The following is a 14991-nucleotide window of genomic DNA, read 5'->3' as shown; positions in this document are numbered from 1 at the left end:
AAAATAAATCTAGGGGCGCCTGGGTGGCTCAGTCAGTTGAGTGTCCAACTTCGGCTCAGGTCATGATCTAATGGTTTGTGGGTTTGAGCCCCATGTTAGGCTCTGCACTGACAGCTCAGAGCCTGGAGCCTGCTCTGGATTCTGTGTCTCCCTCTCTTTTTCTGTCCCATCCTCTGCTTGTGCCTACTCTTTCTCTCAAAAGTAAACATTAGGAAAAATAATAATAAAAATAAAAATAAATCTATAATAATTTTTATGCCTGAATATTTGGTATTAAGGGGCACCTGGCTGGCTCAGCCAGTAAAGCATGAGACTCTTGAGCTTGGGATTGTGAGTTTGAACCCTGCGTTGGGTGTGGAGATTACTTAAAAAAATAAAATATTGGGGTACCTGGGTGGCTCAGTTGGTTAAGCACCCAATTTCAGCTCAGGTCATGTTCTCATGGTTCACAGGTTTGAGCCCCACCTCAGGCTCTCTGCTGTCAGCACAGAGCCAGCTTTGGATCCTCTGTCTCCCCTCTCTCTCTGCCCCTCTCCGCTCATGCACACATGCATGCATTTTCTCAAAAATTACATTAAAAAATAGAATCTTAAAAAATATATTTAGTATAAAATAATTTAGGGTACAGTAATACAGTTTTTTTGATAGGTGAACCATAGTTTTGGGTAATGGTAATCACCTTTTAGGCTGGTTTGACTTTTTTTCAGAATACACAGACCCTAACTGGGTACCTGGGTGGCTCAGTTGGTTAAGTTTCCAACTCTTGGTTTTAGCTGAGGTCATGATCTCACAGTTTGTGAAATTGAGTCTCATGTCAGACTTTGCACTGACAGTGTGGAGCCTGCCTGGGATTCATTCTCTCTCTCTCTCTCTCTCTCTCTCTCTCTCTCTCTCTCTCTCTTTCTCTCCCTGTCCCTCTGTCCCTCCTCTGCTCATGCTCGCCCTCTCTCTTTCAAAATAAATAAATACACATTTAAAAAAATATATAGAACCTAAACTTTAGAGTTTAAAAATATAGTGAAGGGGCCCCTGGCTGGCTCAGTTGGAAGAGCATGCTACTCCTGATCTCAGGGTTGTAAGTTCAAACCCTACATTAGGGGTAGAGATTACTAAAAATAAATAAATAAAAACTTAAAAAAAAAAATTGAAATATACTAAAGACCTTTTCCCTTACCAAGAAAAAACTAACACCATTTCAGCTATGAAATGGGTTTGAGAATAGTATTGTAGTTCAAATAAGGCAGAAATTACTTAAGAATTATTAAAAAATGGTTTAGGGGCACCTGGGTGGCTCAGTCGGTTACGTGTCCGACTTTGGCTCAGGTCGTGATCTCACAGTCGGTGAGTTTGAGCCCCATGTTGGGCTCTGTGCTGACAGCTCAGAGCCTGGAGCCTGCTTTGAATTCTGTGTCTCCCTGTCTCTCTGCCCCTCCTCCGCTCATGTGCACGCACGCGCCCTCTCTCTCTCTCAAAAAAAAAATAAACATTAAAGAAAATTTATTTAAAAATGGTTTATAATCTCCTAATGGTAGACACTCTAAATGGAATGTTTACTAAAACATTTTGGGGCTTTTCAGCATAGATATTTCATCTCGTTTTCTGACAAATTTCTTAAAAAAATTTTTTTTTTAAATTTGTTTTTTTTAACATTTATTTTTGAGACAGAGAGAGATAGAGCATGAATGGAGGAGGGTCAGAGAGAGAAGGAGACACAGAATCTGAAACAGGCTCCAGGCTCTGAGCTGTCAGCACAGAGCCCGACGTGGGGCTCAAACCCACGAACTGCGAGATCATGAGCTGAGCTGAAGTCGGACGCTTAGCCGACTGAGCCACCCAGGCGCCCCTAAAAAAATTTTTTTTAATGTTTATTGATTTCTGAGAGGGAGACAGAGCACGAACATGGTATGGGGCAGAGAGAGAGAGAGTCACAGAATCTGAAGCAGGCTCCAGGTTCTGAGCTGTCAGCACAGAGCTCCATGTGGGGCTTGAACCCACAAAGCGTGAGATAATGACCTGAGCTGAAGTCGGCCACCCAATTGACTGAGCCACCCAGATGCCCCTGACAAATTTTTTTTTAAGCCAAGAATAGAGTAGAAGTTTTTAGAGTAAGAAATTTTGTGAACGCAAGCTTTTGCAGTTGAGTGTTTATATTTTAGGCTGATTCCTAAAGAGTGTTTTTTATGTTTTTAATTTTTTTAGAGAGAGAGCGTGCACAAGTGGGGGAGAGGGTCTGAGGGAGGGAGAGAGAATCTTAGTTCCACGTTCAGCTTGAAGCCCGATGTGGGGTTTGATCCCATGACCCTGGGATCTTGACCTGAGCTGAAATCAAGAGTCGGTTGCTCAGTTGACTCAGCCACCCAGGCACCCCAGATTCCTGAAGAGTTTAGTCAGAATAGTTTCTCTTTTGAGGGAAAATGGGTTACTTCCAGAGATACCAATAAATAAGATGTTGTCAAATTTCTGTCAACATGTGTCAAGCAGAGGTCCCTATTTTGTGTATGGCAGGAAAAAAGTTACTTAACAAATTCAGGAATTATTTAAAATGTGATAGTTCTTTTTAAATTATAATTACATAAACAAATATCTTAAAAGGTTTTCACTTTGTGGGCTTTTTTTTAGTTTGTATGGTATCACAATTTTTTAAATCTACATTTTGATTTATTAATGCTTATAGAGAATTTTTCACTTGTGGGTTATAACCATAGAGTTGTGAAATCAATTTAGGTCTTACCAGTTTTTTGGTTTTTTGTTGTTGTTTTGGGCCGTTTTGTTTCTTTTCTAGTGAACTGCATTAGAATTATTAGTGTAAATTTAGAGGAATAAAGGTGAATGTTCATGACCTTAATTTGTTATACATATGTTTACGTGTATATCATGGATTATAGGTGATGGCAGGTTGTGGCCCCCAAAATATGAAAGCTGTTAATTTTACAGGTTTCTTTCTGTGATTCAGGTCGTATCATCAACAACTACACCTTGAGCTATAAAGGTATAAGGGAAGAAAATGGAAAGTTACAACAGTTCAAAAATTAAACTGAGGGATCTTACAAGAGAGCATTAATTAATAGATTGTTGAATGAGAGGTACAGATACTACCTATCATATATTGAGGCCTCAGAACGTGCCAGCACTATGCTAATAACTTTACATTCATTTTTTCATTTAATTTTCACAAACAACCCTATGAATTGTAGGTATGTTTGTTACCCCAGTTTTACCTTTGAAGAAATGAGGCTTAGTGAGGTAATATATTGGCTGGTTTGCCTGAAAACCACAGGGCTCTTGCTCTTAACCCTGTGTTCTAGAGGAAAGAAACCCCCAGGCTGTATACCTGGGAAAGGGGAAGTGCACCTGAACATTGAGGTGGGATTTGGTTAGATAAGGAGGAATTTTGAAAAAGCTTTTTAATGTGGGGGAACAGAGATATGAGCAAATTAACCATATAACTGGTAAAGTCTATATTCAGAGCATCATATTGAAATAATCAGTTGTCTGTCTCCTTCTAGGCTGTATGCTCCAAGACCATTTGTTACTTTAATGTTTCCATTCCCTGTTGCCATGTCTGGCTCTTAAATGTTCAATAAAGTCTTTCAACATATGAATGCTCCTTATCCATGCCTCCAGAGAGAAGCAACTGGGAAAAGAATAGAGGCATCATTATTAGGTATTAATAGTGGATGACTATATTATTCCAGAAGTTGTCAATTTTAATATATCACAAAGAATATAACTGCGAAATACAATCTGCTGAAACTTGAGTGACTATTGTTTAGCCTGGCGTATAGATGGGGAAAAAGAGAAATGTATACTTCAGCTTTTCTTGTCCATTTAAAACCTTCCATCCATCAGAAGTACTATACTTGGTAAAGATAATAGGCCTGTTTTTTAGTGTGTTTTGGAAACCTACTCAATGTTTCAAAGTCATTTTGCTTAATTAGGTAAAATATTTATTGTTTGAAGTGTATTTTTTCTTTTCAAAAATAGATTAGCTCTAGTGAGCTGTTTTTAGTTACATAAGCCAGTATATTTCTCAAGATATATTCATATCTTGAGTCAAAGAAATGTTTTTCAGAATGTCTGTTTTGTTTCATTCTTTGGTTAGAGTTGAAGGTTATATATGATATATGTATAGGAGCCAGAAATACAATAATGAATAAAGAAACACATATATAACTACTCTAAGAAGTAAAGTGTGGAAAATAGGTTTGGTACAAGCTATTAAGGGACAGAGAACAGAGATAGCACTTTTGGTTGGGAATGAAGGAGCACTTCATGAAAAGAAGTCTTAAAGGATAGACAGGCTATCCTTTGACTATGAACAAATAATTATGTAGTAAACAAATATCCTAAGATGTATGTAGCCTCATTAATTGAAACAGATTATATTAGTATTATGTTTTTAATGATTGAAATATATTTTAAGCCATACATTGTGCTCCAGTCAGTCTGCTAAGGTGCAGTGAGTGGTTCTCAAATGTAGTAGAACAACTGGTACCTGGGTCTCCATTGTAGATCAGTTAAGTCAGAATGACTTCCTTGTACATTAATCAATTACCTATCACCATAGCCTTGTGAGGAAATCCAGGTTTTACTAATACAGGAATTAAATGACTTGCCCTAGGGACTGACCTGGAGCAGTTTGAATTCTCTGCAAACTTGTAAAATCATGCTGCGCCTGCTGGCTTGGCTACTGTGTTGAAATCAGTAACTATTCGTCTATTCAGAATAGATAATGTTGGGAGTTGCAAAGCAATCTAGAGCATGGAAATGTAAGGTATTCTCTACTTTAGATAACACCTAATTTGCCTTTCTTCCTTGTCAGCAGACACTTGGAATTGATATCCTTTATTGTTGTTTGTTTCTGATAGTGTATCCCTTTTCTTGATCCTCAGCTTGACCTCTCTGGAAGTGAAATGGGAGAATAAGGAACATTCTCTTGGTTGTGTCTTTTTGCCACAGTATGCTGTTCTTGGCTCTGTTCCTCTCCCTAGAGCCATCTCTTGTGCCTCTTCCTGCCTCTTTCCCCAAATGCTCAGATTTTCTTGACCTTGGGTTGCTTATTTACAGTGATGACAGCTTTCTAATCTTTGAAGATTCACATCCGTGGTCACTTAAATGTGATGAAACATTGGCTTAAAAAAAAAAATCACAAAACTCTAATACTACTTCATTTATCCCCCCCTTCTGTATAGTTTTCCAGTATGTGTTTCCTCACATCTGATTGTGAGTTCATAGTGTAAAGGAACAAAGTATATGAATCATATTCTTGTCCTGTGTATGTCTTTTGCTCTAGAAATGCTTTTTGAATACATGGGTAGTTGAGTGAAAAGAGAAGGAGAGGTGGATTTCTGAGAAAACTCTTTATTTTTTCTGTTCACTCACTGTTCCTACCAATGAGAAGCTATATCTGCATTTTTAATATTATACGTAATGATGAAAGACTTAGTCCTGGAATAAAGTCAGAGTAATAAATTCCTGATCCTCTAGTGTTCTCTGCAAATTTTGCCTTTTTTATTTTCTTTCAATTTGATGCTGTCTTAGGAACAGAAGATAGTAAAGTGGGGAGGGAGGTTGGGTTTTTTTGTATTATTTTGTTTTCTGGTTAGAGGGAAGAATGTTTCAGGTATTTCATTGGTCATGGTTATTTTATTTGCTTTAAAATACTTGTCAGTTAGTCCTAGCTGTCGGGTATTAAGACATAGTTTAGAAAATTCTTATGTGTCACCATTTATTCAGATATTTTACATTTTAGTACAGTTTTATTGTTTTAGAATGTACTTCTTGCACATTTCTTTTAGAGAAATTTCTAATGAATCTTTTTGTTGATATTATGAGAATGGAACAGTTTTCCTTCATTCATCATTATTTTTAATCTGGGTGCCATACAGGAAGGCTACTGATTTCAAAAGACATATTCTGTGGATTTTCTTATGTAGTGTAAAAGTAGTTTTTTGTTGCTAGTTTTGGATGTCTTGGGGAAAATCCTAGTATTGACAATATTCTCTTCTACTGTTCCTGAAACAGTTGCCCCTATTTGTGTTTCCTAGGTTACTTTTTTAATCTCTACATTCAGAATAATGCTAAATAATAATAGTAAGAATAGTCATTATTGCCCTGAATCTGTCTGGTTTTAAATGTTTTAGACTTTTAAAGGTGGTTTTTTGCAAAAAGGAAAAAAAAAAGTTTTTTGGTTTTAAAGGAAGCGCCTCTTAGAGAGGGCAGCATGCCTCAAGTCTGATATTAACCTTTAAGACTGCATGTTTTTAAGTAATTTGGTTTCAAACACTTTGCTAGTATTTTCTAATTTATATTTTATTATAATCAGACTATTTGGCCAGAATAATGTCCTTATTAGAATTAAGTGAGTTTTTCTTTGTGGCCTAGTTTATGACCAGTTCTGTAAGTGTTCCACAGAGAGGGAAAAGAGGGCACAGTTTCTGTAATCTCACAATTTTTATTTGTCTTTAAAAGTCAGCTTTATTAATTACATGATTTTAATTACATTCAAAGTCTGATTGAAATGTTAAAGACATCCAGTCATTGATTTTGTTGCTGCTCTTCAGCACTTAAAGTTTTATTTTCCTCTTCAAGACTAGGTAGTAGGTGTATTGTATACTTTTTTCAGGAGATGCATAATCCCTGGTTTTCTTTTTGTGATGTTAGTAACCATCCTACATTCTTTAAAGAATGCAAAATGCTTATTAGCTGAATTTCTCAAAAGAACTTTTCCTCCTGAACTATTGTTTACCCTGCGGTGCAATTCCTATAGGAACCAGGATAAATGTGACATTGGTTCTCTTCATTTACCAGCTTTTAAGATAATGATTTTGTTCCCTAGCATTCTTCAAACGCTCTGAGTTTTCTTTTGTTTGTATTTATATTTTTAGTATCATTATATTTAAACATTCATGGTAGTTAATTATCCTGATTCATGCTCTCTGGTGACATTTTTTGGCTATTGAGAACTGTACAATTTGACTCCTGTTCTCTTTTAGATAAGGCTTTAAGGGGCACCTGGGTTAGGCATCCGACTTCACCTCAGGTCATGATTGCACCATTTGAGTTCCAGTCCCGCATCTATGCTGACAGCTCAGAGCCTGGAGCCTGCTTCTGATTCTTTGTCTCTCTCTTTGCCCCTCCCCAGCTCATACTTTGTCTCTCTCAAAAATAAACAAACATTAAAAAAATTTTTCAGTAGGACTTTAATATTAAGTCTTTGATAAGAGGGCTGTTTTTATTAAGAGAAATGTAGAAATGCAGAAATATTGATTGCCTGATTTTAAACATTGTATTTTATAACAGAAATTTGATATGAAATGTTTTGACATGTTAATTATAAAAATAATGCCTTTTTATTTTATAAAGTTTGAATAAACAAAGGTATATAGAAGAACATGAAAACCACTCAGTTGTACCACTCAGAGGTAACATGTTATAGTGTTTATCTTTTCATCTTAACGTATGATTATATGTTTTTATTTAGTTGTATTCATATGTATTTTGTATCCTGCTTTTTTTATATGACATTTCATTTCACATCCACTAAATTTAACAAACTGTTCTCTTATGTTGGATTTCCAGTTTTGGGGTTTTTTTTCCAGGAAGATTATTGCAGGTGTACATAGAAAAACTTTGGTATTTTGACTATGATATTCTGGATTTTTACTTAGGATATATTGCTAGATGTAGGATTTTTAAAAAGTTATCCATAAATACTTTTAAGTGTTCTAAATGAACATAGTTAAACTCTGGCCTTTAAATTTTAAAGTTAAAATTCCATTTTTTGCCTTTTGAGGAGGACTTCCTGAAATAAAGCATTTATTTAAGGTTAAATGTTATTGCTGAATGTCTCACGTGTTTTATAATTACAAATAGTCTTTTAAAAAAAATTTTTTTAACATTTATTTATTTTTGAGAGAGAGAGAAACAGAGCACAAGTGGGGGAGGGACAGAGAGAGAGGGAGACACAGAATCCAATGCAGGCTCCAGGCTCTGAGCTGTCAGCACAGAGCCTGATGCAGGGCTCAAACTCATGAGCTGTGAGATCATGACCTGAGCTGATGTCGACCGCTTAACCAACTGAGCCACCCAGATGTCCCTATAATTACAAATAGTCTTAATGTTGCTCTGAAATGATGTTAATTTCACTTGATAGGTAGATGTAGTTAGAATCTTAGAAATCCAGTGATTGCCTTGAAGAAAAATAACTAGTGAATGACAAAACTTGTATTGAAAATGAGTATTTTTAGCGCCTAGCAACCTCTGAATCTTAGTTCATTTCAATAATGTATAATTTTATATTTATACTATCTTCAGGATGTATAGTAGAAAAAAACTTTGATAGTATTGAACATCTTATTAATTACTCTTCCTGGTATGCTGCTGTCTTTCTTTACTCAAGATTAAAAATTAAAGCATTTGATTAATACACTATAAGATTGTGAGGAGGAAGCAGTTAAAAAATGTGTTTGTGGGGTACCTGAGTAGCTTAGTCTGTTGAGCTACTTGTTGAGTAGCTGAGTCTGTTGAGACTCTTGATTTTGGCTTAGGTCACAATCCCAGGGTCCTGGGATTGAGCCCTGTGTCAGGCTCTGCGCTGAGCATGGAGCCTGCTTAAGATTTTTTTCTCTCCCCCCACCCCTCCCCCCTGCTTACACATTCTCTCTAAAAAAAAAAAAAAAATTTGAAGTACTTTTGTATTATCTTTAACTGTCCCCCCCCCCCCCCCCCCCGCCACTGTGAGAGGGTGGAACATAATGACTTGTCATCTGTATATTCTGGATAGTTTAAAAAATATTCTGTTCAAAAGATCAATCTTGACTGTTACCAAGGTTTTCAACTATTTTGAGACATCTAATAGTAATTTTTAGTTCTAAAATTTAATGTGAAAATTAATTGGAAAAAGAATAGACCATCTCTTAATATGGTCTAAAGTAGGATTTTTGAACATAAATACACAGAAAAACCAACTAAATTTCCTTTCCTTTTTTTTTTTTCTTTTTTTCTTACAGTTTTATTGCATTTCACACTCCTGTATATTTAATGGACTAGATTTAAGATGGAAGTCAGGAGTATATATTTTAAACAATCTAATGTGTAAGAAAACTAAGTAATGTCAGGCAATTTTTTGGGGGTGGCTGTACCATTTTATACACCCACCAGTAACATATGAAAGGTCCGGTTGTTCCACATTCTCACCCAAACCAGATATTATTAGGCTTTTTAATTTTAGCCAGTCTGGTGGGTGTAGTGGTACCTTACTGTGGTTTTAATTTACTTTTACTGAGGAGTAAGGGTGTTGAGTACCTTTACATTTGCTTATTAGTCGTCTGGATGTTGTCTTCTGAGAAGCACCTACCCGAGTCTTCTGCCTTTTTTATTGGGTTGTGTCTTTTTCTTTCTGATTTGAAGGAGTTCTTATGTAATTTGGATATGAATACTTTGTCAGATGTATGTATTCCAAATATTTCATTGGGCTTTTCACTTTTAATAGTGTTTTATTGTGAATAGAATTTCTCAATTTTAATGAATACCAGTTATTAATTTTCATGTAGTACTCCTTGTGTTCTTCAGAAGAAATTTTCTTGGACTGCATTTTGAAAAATGCTGAGACAAGAACCATTTTCTGGCTGACAAGAACTATTTCCTGGTTGACAGGGAAAATAAAAGGTTTCTTTCTGAGTAATCCCCCTAACATCTCGCGTTTTGTCAGCAGTTCTACCTCCTCTAGGAATCCCCCTGTTTGTCTCTTTTCAGCATATTGAATTTGGGGCTCTGAATTTTACGTTCCTAATGTTAATAAGCACATAGTTGTCTTTCTACTGTGGTAAATGCAGTGGGCTCTAGCTAACTTCTTTCAGTGACTTAGGGCAGTATTTCCCAATTTTTCCACAGAAGTATCCTAGCCTCAGAGGAGAGTGAATGCAGGACCTCAGGGGTATCTAGCGTCCTGGCCAGACCTGAAGTAGCCACTGAAAGCAAGGGACGTCTTTGAACTCTTCTGTGTGTGCTGCTTTAGGAATATATTTAGGAATATAGCTTTCATTTGAAAGTAGCATTTAATTGATTCTGCCTTTCACTCCAAAATTTGAAGTGACATTGAGGGAGGCTGCAGGAGGTTATACCATGTTTATTCAGCTTTGAAGTATCTCAGGTAGCCCCAGGCTTAGGGTTTTTAGATATTGCCTTTACTAATCTGTTTACCAGTCCAGTGTGGTTAAGAAACTTGCACAGTAATTACTGGTAGAGGCAAAACAGTATCTCAGGTCTCATTGCTCTGCGTCCCATACTATCTGATCAACAGAGTACTAAGGTGAAATCACGGGATTATACCTTGAAACAACAGAAAAGAGCTGAATGAATAAATAAATACACAATAGTCTGAGAAAATGAAAAAGTGTGTTTTTAGTGGACCAAGAATTTTGAGGAATTTCTGGGAGAGAAAAGCAGTTAGATATTTTATTTTATTTTATTTTATTTTATATATTAAATTTTATTTAAATCCAAGTTAGTTGACATAAAGCATAATAATGATTTCAGGAATAGAATTTAGTGATTCATCACTTACATATAACACTCAGTGCTCATCCCAACAAGTTCCCTCCTTAGTACCTATCATCCATTTAGGCCATCAACCCACTCCCCTTCCCTCCAGCAACCCTAGTTTTCTGTATTTAAGAGTGTATTATGGTTTTCCTCCCTGTTTTTATCTTATTTTTCCTTCCCTAGATATCCTAATTTTAGAAGTTAAGTGTAAGTTCAATTTGATCTTAGCTATCAGAGAAGTGCTAGAGATCATATAAGGAGTATTAATGTCATGTTTTCTGTTCATTTATATATTTGTCTGTAAAGTGGTCTTCCTCAAAGGATTTTATGATTTTTAAGTGTCCAGTCATTTGTTCTAAGTAAGTTTTTGATTACTTAAGTTTTTGTTACTTAGGCATCCCTAAAATATTCTGTAGTCATCCTTCCTTTTGGGGATGCTTTTTCCTTAAATTTGCTTGTAGTTGATGCTTTTGATGGCCTTGGTTCCCTAAAGTTAAAAGTACTGAAAATGTGTAACTTTGAGGTAAAATACTGTATTATTTTGGGTAGTAACTTAATTTTATTATAATTATGAGTTAACTCAGGAACACATAGTGTAAGTTATGTAACTTGCTGTATTGTTACAGGATTCTAAGCAAACTATTATGTATTCTTCAAAGATTCTGTGGTTAAACAGTAAACTTCTATTATCTGTACTCTCTTGTTCTATTTTTTATATTGCGATATGCTGTTTTTAAATACTTTAAGGAGTTATAAACTGATGATTCTCTTGAATGTGCCCTTGCTTAATAAAGGGAAGGGGACAGAGAAACTCCTTTCAAGGTTACTTATGATCACAGGCCAGTTAAGAACAAACAACAATAAGACAGCAGTGTTTTTAATTGGTCATTGAATGTTGATGAGAATTCAGTTATCATTATAAGCCTTTTGTTAATTATTATTGGGTAGTCTCTTAATTAAATACAGAATAATTCTTCCTACATAACAGTAAGTATAAAATGCTTAACATCAAGGACATTTGAAATTAAGGTATCACTATATATATATAATATATATATATATATATTTTTTTTTTTTTTTTTTTTAAGTTTATTTTGAGAGCGAGAGAAAGCCTGAGTCAAGGAGGGGCATAGAGAGGGAAAGAGAGAATCCCAAACAGGTCTGCACTGTCAGCACAGAGCCCAACACAGGGCTTGAACCCACAAACTATGAGATCATGAACTGAGCCAAAGTCGAACGTTTAACTGGCTGAGCCACCCAGGCGCCCCACATATTTTCTTTATTGTGGCAAAAAGAGATAATTTTATCCTCTTAACAGTTTTTAAGTATATAGTTCAGTATCATTAACTATATGTACGTTGTTGTACAACGGATCTCCAGAACTTTTTCATCATGTCTCCTGTACCCACTGAATAACTCCATTTCCCTGTGTGCCCCACCTCCACTTGTTCCTGGCAACTACCATTCTGTTTGTTTCAGTGAGTTTCATTGTTTTAGATACTGCATATATGTGGAATCATGCAGCGTTTGTCTTTTATGATTGGCTAATTTTACTTAGCATAATGTCCTCAAGGTTCCTCCATGTTGTAGCATATGACAGAAATCTCTTTTTAAAAGGCTTTATAATCCATTGTGTGTGTACGCGTGTGTATTCCACATTATCCTTATTTATTCATCCATCAGTGGACATTTACATTGTTTCTACACTTTGACTATTATGAAAAATGCTACTGTGAATGTGGATGTGTCACCATACTTATTTTTGAAGGCTGTATTGATTTTTTTTTTTTTTGCAGATATATTCGACTTTATGGGAGAAAATTTAGCAAAGAAGATCATGTTCTTTTTATCAAGTTATTGTATGAGCTGGTATCAATTCCAAAACTGGAAATCAGCATGATGCAGGGATTTGCCCGTCTCTTGATCAACTTGTTAAAGTAAGTAAATTTCCTATGGTTTCTGCTAACATTTTTTGGTTTGTTTCTTCAAGGTTTTAGGGAATGAGAGCTAAGTGTTCTTTGGTAAGAAGACCCAAGTCCCAAATTTCCAGTTAACAAAAAGGTTGCAGAAAACTCTATCATAAGTTTAAGCTATATGTGTTAATTAATTAAAATTCCATCTCCTCGATGAAGCCTTCTGTTTTGTAGCAGACACTGAACTATATGTTACCTGATGTTTGTTTAAACTAGTTCTCTGATATATGTTGTAAGATCCTTGAGAAGACATGGATCATTTATTCTTTTCTTATTCCTGGAAACCCAGAACAATGCTGGAAACATTAAGTACTCCATCAATGACATGGAAAAATAAGAAATTCTTTGGCAATAATGGGGGCACAAATGTAAATGCCCCTTTTTACCTGGTGCTCTTTGAGATGTGAGCAGCAGTAAGAATCTGGTGCATTGTTCTTCCTACTGCTGCGTTCTACCAATGAGTTGCCATGGATGGGGAAAAGCAAGGCCCACCAGGATGACAGCAACATTTAACAACTGTCGTCCTTGTGTAGCGGTAATATACAAACAACTGCACGTGAATATATGCATATATGTTTACTTTTTTTTTTTTTAATTAGGAAAAAAGAACTTCTTTCAAGAGATGATTTGGAGTTACCTTGGAGACCACTTTATGACATGGTGGAAAGAATATTATATTCCAAGACAGAGCACCTGGGATTAAATTGGTTTCCTAAGTAAGTATTTCCTTCAAGTACTTCTTTGGGAGCACTTGGGCCTTTTAGGATTTGGTCATAATTGATAAATAATTGGGTTATTTGAGATAAGCAAATACACATTTCAATGTGCTCATTACTGTGAAACTTAACTCCTAAAACAATTTATTGCCTTCTTTAAACTATATCTGAAGTTGCAGTTTTGAATTTCCCACCAGGATATCTGATCACTAATATTACCATGCTGAGCAAAGAAAACAGATTTTTGTTTGAAGTCTTGAATTTTGTCATTGAAAGTAATACACATTTGGTATTCTTTATTATATATCCACACGTATTTTAATACTGCAAATAAAACAAATGCCTTGAGAAGAGGAGGTTGGCATATTCCAGGAGACACCCACATCACAATTAGAGAACCATTAGTTTCAGTGACTGTTCGTGAATGTAAGCTATTCGGATGCACGACTTCTTGATTTAGACATACGAGGATTATGAACCTCTGACTAATTCTGCCTTCTTGTACATGCCTCCTAGCTCTTCCAGATCTCTAATTTTGGTGTGTTCTGTATTTTATTCTGAATTTATGGAGTACAATATGATGATCTGTCCTTTTTGGTTAATTAATAGTGATTTTAGATTTGATCTAGCTCTTTTCTCAGTCTTAGCATGTTTGGCTTAAAGTACTCAAACTATTTTGATTGAGGTTTATTTTTTAGGAAAATTTCTACAGTTTTCTTCAATTTATTTTTTCTCTACTGTTTGTCATGCACATATGTACTCATTTCCGGAAGAACACCATTTTATACACTTGTATTATTTTCCTCTTTCTTTTTTATAAATTAAGTCTTTAAAGATTTGTTTCTGTTGTTTCTCTCTGAATTCTAGGCATGTTTTCATTATTTCATGACTTCTTATAGTCTCCCCCTTTCAGTTCATTTAATCCACCACTCAGCTTCACCACTCAGCAGTCTTTGTTACACCCTTACATAGAATTTTCTGAAAAATGACCACAGATGGTAGATTTTAAAAGATTTTCAGGTCATAATTAAATAGCGAAATGATGTAAATGAAAAGAAGTTTTGAAAAATGACTATAGGTGATCCTGAACTTAGGCCCTAATTGGTTTTTGGACGGTGGTCACAAACAGAGTGGTAAGAAATCATTTCTTTCCTAAAGATTTCATGGGTTAAAACAAGGAAACCCATTTCAACCATAAAATGAACAGAATTCACCATGAAACTAAGTGGTACATCATTCAAATATATTTTTATAAATATTTATTATGAAAACCCAAAATTTAGCATAAAAGCTTTGTTATAAAGGTTCCTTTTGAGTATTTCTGCTGGAGGAAATATGGCACGGACTAGATTGACTGGGTCTTCTTAAAATATGAGGCCATTTAGGCTTTCACTAGAATCAGCAATTTCAGGGAACTTTAAATGATGTTCAAAATCAGTTATCTTTTTGAAAATTTTCAGGCTGATTGTTCGGCTGCCTCAGAAAAATCTTTGGTAAATGATAGAGGAGAAAAGGCTATTAATTTCTTCAGTAATTCTTTCTTCTGGCTCCTGGGTGACTCAGTTAAGCATCCAACTTTGGCTCAAGTCATAATGTCATGGTTTGTGGATTCAAGCCCTGCATCCGGCTCTGTGCTGACAGCTTGGAGCCTGGAGCTTGCTTCAGATTGTGTCTCCCTCTTTCTCTCTCTCTGCCTCTCCCCTGCTTGTGCTCTTTCTCACAAAAATAAATAAACATTAAAAAAAAAAAATTCTTCA

The 14991-nt window shown here is 35.5% G+C and overlaps 1 protein-coding gene across 3 annotated transcripts in view; it reads left to right on the top strand.

Annotated features, from left to right (window-relative positions):
* Positions 1-14991, top strand: part of PSME4 (proteasome activator subunit 4) — a 103994-nt gene that overhangs the window by 6985 nt on the left and 82018 nt on the right. For all 3 annotated transcript variants that reach the window (XM_047069964.1, XM_047069962.1, XM_047069965.1), the window contains exons 2-3: positions 12342-12482; positions 13118-13234. In XM_047069964.1, the coding sequence (XP_046925920.1) occupies positions 12342-12482; positions 13118-13234 (258 nt within the window). The remainder of the gene's footprint in view (positions 1-12341; positions 12483-13117; positions 13235-14991) is intronic.

The sequence above is a fragment of the Lynx rufus genome, unplaced genomic scaffold (genome assembly GCF_022079265.1).
Source record: "Lynx rufus isolate CCGP_SWC_20201006 ecotype Redwood Valley unplaced genomic scaffold, mLynRuf1.p SCAF_8, whole genome shotgun sequence".
In the NCBI taxonomy this organism is placed as follows: domain Eukaryota; kingdom Metazoa; phylum Chordata; class Mammalia; order Carnivora; family Felidae; genus Lynx; species Lynx rufus.
This window is presented reverse-complemented; position numbering and strand designations above follow the sequence as displayed.